Source organism: Bombus terrestris, chromosome 7 (genome assembly GCF_910591885.1).
Source record: "Bombus terrestris chromosome 7, iyBomTerr1.2, whole genome shotgun sequence".
Taxonomy (NCBI): domain Eukaryota; kingdom Metazoa; phylum Arthropoda; class Insecta; order Hymenoptera; family Apidae; genus Bombus; species Bombus terrestris.
In genome coordinates this window covers 3,744,507-3,757,888 of record NC_063275.1, presented here as the reverse complement: position 1 = coordinate 3,757,888, position 13,382 = coordinate 3,744,507, and the positions used below count along the sequence as shown (strand labels likewise).

The following is a 13,382-nucleotide window of genomic DNA, read 5'->3' as shown; positions in this document are numbered from 1 at the left end:
ACAAACTAAAGATGCTATTATTATAGTTTCTATAAAATATATGTTTCTGACATGTTTGATAATAAATGTATCCGCGACTTCAACAGTGATACTCTCAGCTTAAGTCACGCAAAAATGACAGTAGATGTTACGAAACACCTAATTTCAACATCTTTAATGCATATAATAATATCATTATTATTAATGCACATTATATTATCTAATACATATAAAAATTACCATCATACCAACCATCAAAAAATTCCAATACTCTGCATAATATAAAATGCATATATAAAAAATGTTTTCTAACTTTTTGTATATACAACGCATAAATCTCTTTCTAAGAAATAAATAATATATGAGAGCAAAAGTGTACTAATTTCAATATTTAATAAACTCGATAATTCCTGTCGCTGTCTCAATCAATATTTCAGTCAGTATATTTACAATATGCAATATTTATAAATTATAATAACCTATCAATTGGTTCTTAATAGATTAATGCTAATACAGTTTAACAGGATAAATTGACGCTATAAACTCTCATTTACAAAAAAAACCATAGATTTCCATTTTTGTTGTCGAGTGTCAAACGTATCATGTAAAAATAAATATAACCAAATCGAGAACCGTTCAGAAATCTGAGCGCAACGTCCGAGCGAAACCCTCGTTCAAACGAGATAAAAAGAGATGGAAACGGAGATGATGCAAAGCAGAGAAGAAAGATCACAGCGGGAAGAATGTGCGAGAAAGAAAGACAGAAAAGAATGAGTTGGGCGTGCACGTGGTCTCGCATCTGCTTCTCCACCGAGTGACCCCGCGGCTGACCCGTTCCAAGTACCAATAATTAACTCGGTTCGTGCGCCAAATGCACACGAGCGTACACGGGGCCAAACGCTTGCGTCATAGTCCGGGAGAGGGCAGCGTTCCCATGAAAGAAAGGCCTGCGCATACTTGTGCAGTTATGCGCGACAAAGGGCCATGAAACGAACGCACAAAAGGTGCTCGATGGGCCTCCGAACACGACCAGACGTGTTCGCCGGGGGAATCGATCAAGATTGCGGTTAGGTTTTGCAGTGTATTCCATTCGGCAATGTATGCCGTTCGAAATAATTAGCTCCGCTCGCCCTCGGAGAGAATTGCTTTATTACTCTTCCAGACATTTGTTATTTGGAGGAATTCTAATGTATTGGATCTGATTAATATGCTTTTACCAATTATTCTGTTATTTTAACTATTAGTATTAAAGATGTATATTGCACATTGACATAGTAGAAGATCTGTGCTTGAGGTTACTTATACCTATTATTGTATATATTGGCAACTGAATAATAATAATTTTTAAGATTTATTATACACATAGTGGGTTACTAGTTTCGCTAATTAGTCATGGATCAGGATCTTATGTGATAAAGTATGGAAAAAGATATATTTCTGAGAAATTCAGAACATCTCTCGCCTCTAGACTTATAACTCTCTTGCCTTAAGTACGAGTGAGATATAGATATGTGATATATTTGTTTATTTTATATTTATGTTTAACAGCATTCATAGGCTGCAATACTAAATTTCTAATTTTAAAAATGTAGTAGAGGTATATAGATATGTGTTGAAGTTAAGTTTAACTGAAATCGTAGGTTGTAATAATTCTAAATATTTCACATTGGTCACATAGAAACGAACGTGCTGAAGTCCTTGCATACTTTTCAAAGCACTTGTACGAAGGAGCGGCACTTCTGGAGATTTCTCTCTCTGCACACCTCTATTTCTTGCTCCCACTGGCTTCGTATTCGCAGCACGATAGTCGAGAGTCGCGCAGCGAGAATTTTTAATACAGCTACAGCCGCGAGTATAATTAATTCCCAGCCATGAGCAGTTCGTGACCGAAGCTTGACCACAGCTTACACTTTCGTTAAAGCAGAGATTTATTACAACTGAGGTAACCAACGGAAAAAAGCTGAATCGAATGCGCTATGAATTATCGTTTGTTTTTTTCATTTTTTATTATTGTTTTTTCTGAGTATTTCTTTGTAATCAAATTTTTTTCAAAACGTGATTTCATTTAAAATATTTATTCTTTACTCGCTATTAATTTTAAATTAATTCTTTACTTGCATTCTGTATTCGATAATGCTAGATTTTGCGGGATACCCTGTATATACGTTATAATGAATATATTAACTCAGTAAATACACACTTGTTAATCACGTATGCATGTACTAAGTGCAAAAAGTAAATGAATATACTTCTTAGGAATAGTAAGTATTTTTATACTCAGTCAATGTTATTGCAAAAATCTCATATATGTAAATATATGTAGTGTAATATATTGAGTAGTTGGTACCTATATACATTTACTAAATTTTGTGCTTTGATTATAACACTATTTCATATATATATATATATATCTGCTTATATTAGTAAATGTTGTATATGTAGAGGATACATGCAGCTTGTAATAATATTTTTATGATAGCGATTAAATAACGTAGAGTTCCCTATAACCTGAATTGCACAATATAAATGCGGGCCAGCATATAGTACAAATGACTCACCAGTCTTGTTGCTATTGTTTCCGAAAGAATGCAGTTTCTTCCAGCCTTTCCAACCCTTTTTCCAGATCATAGCCGCTTTCGTTTTACGCTGTCCGCCCGCTAATTCCGGAGTGCTAGTCTTGCCCATTCCCCTCCTCAACGATCCCAGCCCCGACCTGAACAAACAACAATCAACATTCTTAGATCCCTTTCTTCTTCCTTAGTTTTTTTCTTCTTTAGGTTCATTGGTTTTAGGAATACTTAGAATTAGAATTGTACGAGGTGTGTACAAAGAGTTCGTGGACTCATTTTTTATTAATGGTGGCAATGTTTTTTATGCACTTCTTGAGTGCAAGATAATAGAGAAACTTCTATTCTGTGTAGTTGATTCATGGTCACTTCCTTTTTAATACAGGTAAAGTACGTATAAAATATTATAAGATATATACTTTATGACATGTAATTGAATAAAATTTATTTACAATTCTCTAGGAGTAATTAGTTGCAAGTAAATATCAATAAAATGATCTATATAAAAATTGCTATGCATTAAATCCTTTCTCTACTCTAGAATACTTTGTAATATCCCAATGAACTACAGGAACAATTAAAAATATCTAAAACAGTTTATCTTCAACATGATTGTATAACACTTGAGTTCCCTCATAAATACATAAATGAATTCTTCAATAATCCATCTTTGAATCATATGAAGTCCTAAAAAAGGATTCTAGCATGAATATAAATAAAAAGGAATAATAAAGAAGCGAGTCACGAAAAGAATGAAGTAAAATAAATTATAGAAAGTTTGTATACGGTGCTCCACAAAATTATCCACCCACACCAGGTACATACACGTTATTACAATGTGTCTCTATCAACCTGTAACTTGCACTGGAGCTTCCACTGAAGCCGCTGTCCATGTCACAGCCAACAGGCGAAAGGAGGTCGTCGGTGGGACTGACCGAGGATAACAGTTCCTCTGTGGACGCCCCTCGTTGGTCCTGTGGCTCGTCCTCGTCGTTGTTATCGGCTACGGTAGGCATCAGCATCGCCTCCACGCTCAAATTCAATTCCCCGAGTACTCGACGATGCCGTGACTGAACTCGTCGTACCTCTTCCGCCACTAGGGATCTTCTCGAACCATGCAACGCTCGGTGACATTGTCTGCTAATGAATTCGAGTTCTCCATTAGTATTTACATACATTTCCCTCTTGCATATACAATGTGAAATCATATAAAGCGATTGTTTGTGGATGACCGATAATCGTTCAGCAATGATTCATAGTTATTAAAGTAATTGATATTAAGAGGATCCCTCAAAGTTCACGAGATATATTTCAATTATTGGAAGGTTATTATGACTATATATATAAGATATAATTTAACTACTTTTATTTCTTATTTAATTATTAATGTTAATAAATACAATATTAATTATAGAATATTATGAATATTTTTAATTATATTCAATGTCGATATAAATTTTTAGAACTTTCAAATTTATCACTGTAAGACCTTCGAGAATTGTTTTTCCAAATTTTTCAAAATTATTATTGATACTTCCAGATACAGTAGTGCTCATTTAATTTCCAAGATATTTCACAAGAAAGAAAATTAGATCCAGTAAAAATAAATTAGAAAGATATAATATTTTTTCGATTTATTCTTGCTATACCCATACACTGTCTATAGATGTATATTATATTAAGCTTCTAACATTAAGTATGAATAATTGAAACTTGACTTTATTTATTTACTTATTTTTGAGAAACGAAAGGATATATGTATGTACAGAGCGAGGTCAGTATTCGACCATATGTTTCGGAGCGCACCATTATGACAAACGGTGTTAGACACTCGTAACCATAAACTCGGGGTTGTTTTCTTATTGTTTGCGACTTTAATCGTTAAGTCTGATGGCATCCGGTGCAGGGAATTCGTCGAATCGGGCCAAGTGGTCGGGCAGGAGGAGAAGCTCGTTGTCCACTTGAACCTCGCGTTCAACTCGCGCCAGTTGAAGTTCACTTTGCATCGAGGCGAATGAACGTGCGTATTCATCATCGTTTAGATTGAATGAAACGTAATTCTACCGCGACTATCATCATCGGCGTTCCTATCGACCGTATGAAGCTCGCGTGCTTCGGGTCTTTTTCCCTTGAAAGCTAACACCGTCTTCCTGTCATGGAATAATATCCATCGTCTTTAAAGTAGTAAATATTATAAATGGGAAAATCGATCGACTCAATATTCAAGATTTGACTTAATTATTCGCCAGGTTATTTATTTTGCTGTTAAGCTCCTTTTATTGTTGAGAATATTTATTGGAAATTATTGGGCCTAAAAATTACTTAATAAATTTTCTTGGAAAGTGGAATTTGGTCGATTTTGGTGAACTAAATTTTTAGTTTCTATCCTTAGTAAGATTCTAATATATATTGTTATATATGAAGTCTATAAATCCATAAGAATCTTACTTGTAAATACTCGAATGGAACATGGTGGCTACAATGAATGTCTAAAATTCATCTTTTAAATCATCTTTTATCAGAATCATCTTTTAAAGAATCATTATATGAACTGTTCTCTAGGTAATGGAAACCCGCCCAAAGGATGTTATCCGATAAACCATCAGAAAAAAAGTCGCTAAAGAAACCGGTTGACTTGAACGACGGGTAAGACTCTGCTCTTCCCATATTAACCTTCAATTAAAGTCTCATAACATAACATAAATCCGATACTTATCTAACGCATGCCATTATTACGAATATTATGTCTTTTTTGTTTTCAATCGATCGCGTTCTCACGCGCTACTGTTACTCTCTGTTAATTCCAAGGTTATAGCAAATTCTTCCTTAAATTGCCAAGGAGAAACTCTAGCTTGATTTCCTCCATGCTCGTGCACGTTATATTTTGGCTCGAAAGGTATTATTTACGAACAATTAAGTTTTATGATGAATTTCTCACTTGATCTCCGATATCTCCTCGTAAATATTCTCCTCTGTCCCATATCGTGTCATGTATGTGTGTCTCTTGAACGAATCTGCGCGCAATTGTTGCTGTTGTTGTGGCTGCACACGATTCAGGCCAACTTCCGCCGGATATGTACCATGCAGCCGACTCGGTCCAGGTTCGAAGTAAGCATATGAATAATCCTGAAGGGGATGCTGATGAGCAGAACTCGTCATCGGTGACGCTACCGATCCAGGATCCACCAATCCAGGGCAGGCCATCTGAAAGAACGGAAAACAATATTAGTTGTTATGGTAATCGTACGGAATAATGTAATTTTGTAGTGATAAATTGATGTTTAAAGAATGGAATTATATTTTTAATAATTTCCCAATTTTTTAATTCTTAATAATTTGAATTCTGCAATTTCCTAATTCTTGATAATCTTAATTTTGTAACTTTTCAAGTTTTAGCAATTTTATAAATTTATTCAATTTTGGTAACTTAGTGATAGTAAATCGTTAAAATTTCATATATGTATGTAATTGATTTAATTATCTATTCAAAACAGAATCGCTCTTATATAATTGAATACTAGAAATCATCGAGCACGTGATCGCGTTATAGATTATTACATGCACGACTAATTTGTACATACGTATGCAATGGACGATGCCAAGTGGTATATTAAATTAAGTGATCATGATTGGAATTTTAATAAAATGATGACTAATATCCTTCATATTATTAGTATTAAAATTCTTATATTAAATTGAGTATTAAACATAATTTCTTAAAATAATTAAAAATTCCAACAATTACAATTTCTAATTTCTGTAGCAAACGATGAGGTTATGTATCATATATTATCATATCATACATTATCATATCATGTATTAATTACATATAGATACTCTAATACTGATTCAAAGCAATGGCAAAGCTGATTTTACATACAGGTTAGAATTATACACGCATTCGAATTCACATTAGACATAAGTTCTATAAGGTTTAACATTGCATGCTGAAAATTATACCTGACTGTGAGGCGGTGGATAAGGTGGAGGTGGTGGAAACTCCAGGTTGACTCTTCGCGGTGACGGGACACCTGACGCCATTCCTGGTCCCCCTAAAGACGAAGCCATGATGCATCGTTCTGATTATCGTTCAATTAATGCGCCTCTTTTTCATCGTTCTCTCACTTTTTCTGGAAAAACCATACCATCTACCATTATTACTCATTTCTGTTTATTGCATCTTCAAAATATATTTGCTTTCTCTTCACATATTCGATTTGTAGCTCCTGGAAAAATAACTTAACTCGTTCTGCGATTAAAAACGCCTTATCCTATATATAACCACTAGAATTCGCAATAAAAATCAAGAATAACCGAACCACTTGAATGCTCTAAATTGGGAACTAAATCTCGCTGGCGCCATGCTGTTCTAACCTAAAATTCCTAGTTTCGTACAAACTTCATTCCGTGTGTGTCATTAAATCACAGTACGTTTAACGTAAGGAAGTGTTAAATCTTGATCCCTAACTATTGTAATATTTTTAAATCATACGTGACTTCCAACAGCTTAGTCTACGTCAAGTTAAGCTGAGTCAATTTTAGAATCTAGGTTAAGTTACTTTACTTTATTTTACGTAACAAAATCCATCAATGATACTTATTACGTAAAATAGAAGGTATAAAAGAAATTCAAATTAAATAACCTAGCTCAAACCTAACCTAAATTGTTATTTAATCGCTTAAGATAATCCAACATTACTAATTTCAAATTAGACTTATAATCCTATTATCTTAACATATATATTTCGTAACCTTATTAATACATTGCATATAATAAGCACGTTCCCTAGTCGCCTCGTATCTTGGATCCTCGCTTTCATCGCGAATCGTCTTTTCACATGTTTCACACGAACGCACGTTCGCGTGTCTGGCGAAAGAAAACGCGACAGAGCATAATCGCAGGAAAAAGCAATGTCGATCGACGACACACTCGATCCCTTCAAAGAAATTCAGCGACGCGTGTAACATAATCCTGTATATGTGTATATACGTACGTGTTCTTTGAACTTCGTAAATGATCTACAGTCTACACGATTTTCAACGAGAAACGTATCATTATTCTCCTGTACTTGAATAACGTGCCGGACGCTCTTCACAAACAAGAAAATCGAGTCATTAAAATAATTTTGAAGACCCTCCTGAAATTTTTTCTATATCGTGTCTGTTGAAGCACAAAGGAGACAAGAAATAAAAGTTTCAACTTACATAAAAAATTAAAGATAAAAGCTACGAAGTGGCTTCTGTGGAAAGGAAATTTTAGCTTCGACTCGGCAACTTCGTTTCACAGATAAAAGTTGCAAAAGGCTTGTTCATCGAGGAAGCGAGGAATTTTAATACTCGGATTTACTTCTATGTGGATAAGGGACGACAGTTGTAAGAGTACTTCCTCTTCGCAAGAAATAGAATTTCCAAGAAGATATTTGGGTAAGTTAACTTTGTAAACGGAAATTTCCTGTGCGACATCTAGGCGAGAGACGAAATTAAAGGAAGAAGCGAAGTCGAGTGTTAAACGCGCGATAAGATCGTGTCTGATGTCTCCTACTGGCAGCGAAAGAAAAAAGAAGACACAGGTGTGGGACGTGATGTGCCGTAAGAACTCGACGATTGAGATTCAAAACGCAGCATATAATTCGCTAACACCCTACACACGCAACGTCGTGTAATAATGTACGTCGGGTGTGAGATCCAGCTAACAAGATAAACGTGTGTTATTTGCGACGCTCACGTACATGTTTCCCTGCGTATTACGATAATAATGATAGAAATTAGTCGATTTATCATTGGCAATGATATACGATAATAATAATTACACGTTATTGGAAAAAATGTACTCGCAAAGATTTTGACACCCGTTGGATCATGGGAACCATTTTGAAATTCAAGAATTTGTCTAAGTTCCGTAAGATAGAACCGTTGAATTATCGGCGTGGCAACTAAGTGGTTGCGGATTTCGTCAATACTACTTAATGACAAAATCCGCAGTCATTTAGTTGCCAACCCAATATATCGAAATTACAAAATTTGTCCACCAATAAGTCTCTGTAATGTGAGAGTTTATAGTGAAAAATTATGAAAATCTAAGAATTTCCCATGAAATTACTAAACGTTGCTTTTAAACTAATAAGAAAACAGTGGAAATCCATATTTAATACATCATGTGTATATGAATGACGTTTATCGATAGAAAATAGTAAATTTTGTCTAATGTAAATATTATTTTAAATGAAACACACAACCGTATTAATATTGTTTCTACGGAAACGAAATTAATACGGTTGTAGGTGTTTCATTTAAATGTTTTATTTAATTAAAATTCAAATTACGTAGAATGTGTAAAGGAATGTAGCTGCCAGAACGAAGAAAATAGGGGCACACTGGTCTTGCATGATAAACGATTGGTGTCTATCTTCACCTGCCCACTTGACGTTAATGCAGTCAATTACCAGGCATAAGTGATTTGGCTGAAGTCATAATTCTTTTTTGATCAAGTACGTCAATCGAAATTATTGACACTAAAATGGCGGTAATGCGTACGTACAGAATAAGGAACTACGAGATAGGTTGTGTTACAATTCATACAAAAATTATTCAATTGCAACGCTATTGTTTATTACTCCATCATATTCTAATAGTTTATTTCATAAATAATTAAATGCTATATCTGATATTAAAAAATAAAAAATTTTCAAAACACGGAATTGATGAATTTGATTTCTGAGTGGTACATAAATCATGCTTCTTCCCGCGTTTTTTTGTTTGGTCGATGGACGCGAACGCACTGAAGTTGCGCATACTTATTACGATCGTTGTCATAGCAACGTGAAGTATTGGAAATTTGATAAATTTCAATATATTCAATAAACAAGAATCCAATAAAGAATAGCTTTAATAGAAAATTGTTTCTAAATGTCAAGAATTGAATGTTGTTATTTAGATATAACGATATAAATAACAATTATAAAGAATTGAGTATGTAACAGAGATAATGTTTCAATTATTGACCAACATAATACGTCGGTTACGATCTCAAACATAATACTCAAACAATTCTTAAGTTAACTTTGTAGAACCAAATTTAATGATGAAAAAATCAAATTATACGAAAATATTATTTCCTCAAACATTTCCTCCACACCAGTAATAACTATATATAACAGACTAATTTCATAAAGGAATTCGCCGCATCCGCCTTAGGTTGCTCAAGTTGATGAACCATTTGCCTTAATTACGTAGTCCATACAATTGCCTCGAGACTTATGACGGCTTTAAACGTCTCTTCAGACTGTTTACGATAAACTGCGATTTCATTTGAATTTATTCTGTCGATAAAGATAGAAATCTACCTAGTAAATATTTATGATAACGTCTACATGATTTGTATTTATGATGTCAAATATTGAATATCAACTATCAACATTTTCATTCAATATTCCGCATTCTCCGTTATACGTAGTCAATTTACTCGCATTGTTTACCTAAGCGAATCGATGGAAGATGATAAATAAGATATTTAAATAAAGTTCTTTACACAATTATACCATCGTCAGTGTTTAGATATAATTATACAGGACACGTGAAATATATTAAATATTCTAATTCTATAGAATTTATTCTAGTAGTTAATTTCAATGTAACGAAAAGTAATTTTAAAAGAATTTTACAAATAAGCCTGATACATTTGTATATAATGTAGTAATACGTATATTACAAACATTCTATATACTTTCAATTTTATCGTCATTGTCATGTCAATATCACCGAGGTCGCTTCCTAAGGCATACATCACTCAACGCGATCAAACGCACAAGGTTCTCCGTACTGAAATATCATTTCCGTTATATCGTGTCTCGACCATGAATATACGCATACTTTCAGCGGTCGTCGGTATTTTTGGACAGCATCCAACAACTACTAAGACGATGCGGGAAGAAGGGCCCATCGATGACGTCGATTTCTCTGACTTTAACTAACTATTAAATACCCAAAATACATACTTTGCGATCGCGACTAACGACATCCACGCAGTGGCATTTGAAGGAAACACGTTCCTAAAATCCCTCTGTTGAAAAGGTTCTTTACGCGTCACGCCGGCTTTTCGTCCGGGGTTCTATTTCGTTTCATCCCGAATTAAGCTGAAAGAGGGGCTTCTCAAAGTCAAAGCGTGTCCAATTTGGTTGAACCTAACTCTCGGACATATGTCCGCGCTCAATTATTCGCTTCTATACTAGTAGATTATTCCCTTGAATTATTTGAGGAAGAAACAGAGAAAAAAGATTTAGCGGAACTACTTCTATTGGGATGAAAGTTTCGTGTTTGATTAAACGAATTGTCGATTCAATCCACTTATCTAAATTCCTATTATATGGTACAAATCATAGGTAGGAGATAGAGAGAATCAATTAACTATTATATATACGGTCCATTTAGGAGCTATATTGTATAAATATATAAATTGAAAAGAAAATAGATGAATTAAAAAAAGATTTAATATAATGTTGGACGTTTTTAAATTGGACACTAATCACATACCTTGAACTTTCTTGCGCAACTGAGCTAATATTACTGATGAAATTATATAAGTTATAAATTACTACTATTAATAAGATATCCTTACGTAGCTCTAACGAGTTTAATAATGAAACGAATGAGAATTTTCAAATTAACTTTAGAGGTTATAATTCTGCCTTTATCCAGTTGTAATGAGTTTAATAATAATAAGAATGAAATTATCCGAGTCAATTTTATATGTTATAGGTTACTTGATCGTATGATTTTGACTTTATTGATATCGACTATCCTATTTGATGAAAAATTAAAAAATCGTAAAAGAAAAATTCATAATCTATGGTTTACTTGTCAATTCACTACTATTATTATTTGATGAATTATTGTGCAAGAGGACTGACGTAATAAAATTGAGAAGTTTATGAAAAGTATCCGCTATATGAATTCCAGTTCCGTGAACTGTTTGTCCTACCATAAGTTCAAATAAATAGAATTCTACAATAATAACAACAAGGATTTTCGTTTTTAGCGTGACCGTGTGTCGATATCTCTAAGAACGATAACTATCTTCATAGACCCGTAACGTTTCTCACGATCTATCACACGAAGTAATGGTATTTCGAAATGGGAACATGATACCTATTGGTTCAAAGATTATGAATCAAAGCCGATACACTGCGACGCACAGTCTGCGAATAGACGCACACGTTCGATCCGGATTGGGAAACTTGTTCGAAAGAAATATTATCGATTTGACAAGTAATTTGGCAATTTAATAGGATTAAAGAAAAACTCGCTGAAAGCTAACTTCTTTTTGCAAGAGAAGTTTTTTTCGTTTAAGAAGTTAATTGAAATGATCAGATCAGTTAATACATGATGATACCGCGCACATCGAAGCAACGTGTTACAAAAAAGCATGGAGACTATGCCGAAACTCCGTTTATTCGGATGCATCGGAAGACATGGCAATTCGAATAACTGGATAGATCTTATAATAAATTTTCTAGCTGTCGCCCCTCCATTTTTTTAAACTGTGAACTGTTATTACATTACTTCAGGGAACCCCCATTTGTTTTTATTAATTTCGATAGTAGGAGCTAAGGTTCAAAAAGTTGAAGTTGAGCACACTATGAATTTTATCTATTCTATGAATCGTCTGGGTATCACAGATTTCAACTGTTCCTTGTATTCGACGTACACGCGAATTATTCTGAACACAAATATTATCAAGAATTTTAAGACTTGCCGAGCCTTATAAAGGTTTAAGGAATAAAATCATGTTCGAAGTAATTTAAACTTCAGAAATATTTGAACACTTGTCACAGAAAACATTTATGTACAATGATAACTATGTCTCCTCACACTACTAGTATGTTGTATAACATGTAACGTATTCATAAAAAGCTTCTGTATATTTAAATAATTTCCTAAGTTACCGTATATATTCAGAAGCGATACACAGAAGCGATTCAATGTGCTTCAGAACAATGTGTTTCATTAATACTAAAAATAAACTTATTAAAACAAACGAAATCCTACTGTTACTCGAAAAGAAGATATATACACAAGATAACAACATTGGTACACTTACCTTCCGGAAAAGTGATGTACGCTGAAAAGGCGATCCTCTGGTTAAGTTATTATTGACCGTTGTGAATCCATTTGAAATCCGGAAAAAAGGGGTCGAGCGACCGTATCACAGGAGTAAACACACTCGCAGGGCAAAGATCGGGCCACACACAGTCAGAAAACACAGGGAGAACCATTCGTTCGCGCCTCGTGCTTAGATAGTTTTGCGTTCGCTCATTGTTGAATGTGGCCAAGCACGCCCCCTTGAGAGACCGGTCGACCGAGGAATGGAGTAGAGAAAGGAGCGACAAGGAGCGAGAGGTAGACGAAGATAGTGAGAAAAACAGAAAGAGAGGATCGCAAAGAGAAGATAGGGACAGGAGGATGGTCGAAGGGAATGCAAGATGAAAGGGAGCGAGAGAGTACGAGGCGGCGACACCAAACCAAAGAAAGTGCGTCGACTGCACGGATTTCTTAAATCATGAACACTTAAATACACTCGATTCATTTATTCGAACGAATCGATAATCACTCGTCGATTGTACAAACTTAAGGTTTCAGATGAGCCAAAGGACACACAGCCACATCGGTGTGACAATCAGTGGACGATTACTGCGATTACGATCCCATGAGGCGCGTTTTACAATTAGCTTTCCAGGGACGAAGATCAACGAATGATACCGATTCCATACGAAATTCGTCTCTTCTGTCGGTAAACACTGCTCATGGAAAGATATATGTACTTATGTACACTCACATGCC

The 13,382-nt window shown here is 34.5% G+C and overlaps 1 protein-coding gene across 2 annotated transcripts in view; it reads right to left on the bottom strand.

Moving 5' to 3' along the window:
- LOC100650685 (rho guanine nucleotide exchange factor 10) overlaps positions 1-13,175 on the bottom strand; it is a 47,465-nt gene extending 34,290 nt beyond the window's left edge. The window contains exons 1-5 of one of the 2 annotated variants that reach the window (XM_012309990.3): positions 12,643-13,175; positions 6,507-6,676; positions 5,485-5,750; positions 3,399-3,683; positions 2,538-2,692 (exon numbers count right to left, since the gene is read on the bottom strand). In XM_012309990.3, coding sequence (XP_012165380.1) covers positions 2,538-2,692; positions 3,399-3,683; positions 5,485-5,750; positions 6,507-6,614 — 814 coding nt within the window. In that variant the 5' untranslated portion in view covers positions 6,615-6,676; positions 12,643-13,175. Of the gene's footprint in view, positions 1-2,537; positions 2,693-3,398; positions 3,687-5,484; positions 5,751-6,506; positions 6,677-12,642 lie in introns of both variants that reach the window. The other variant, XM_003396327.4, reaches the window with a different exon arrangement.
- Between the last annotated feature and the right edge of the window lie 207 nt (positions 13,176-13,382).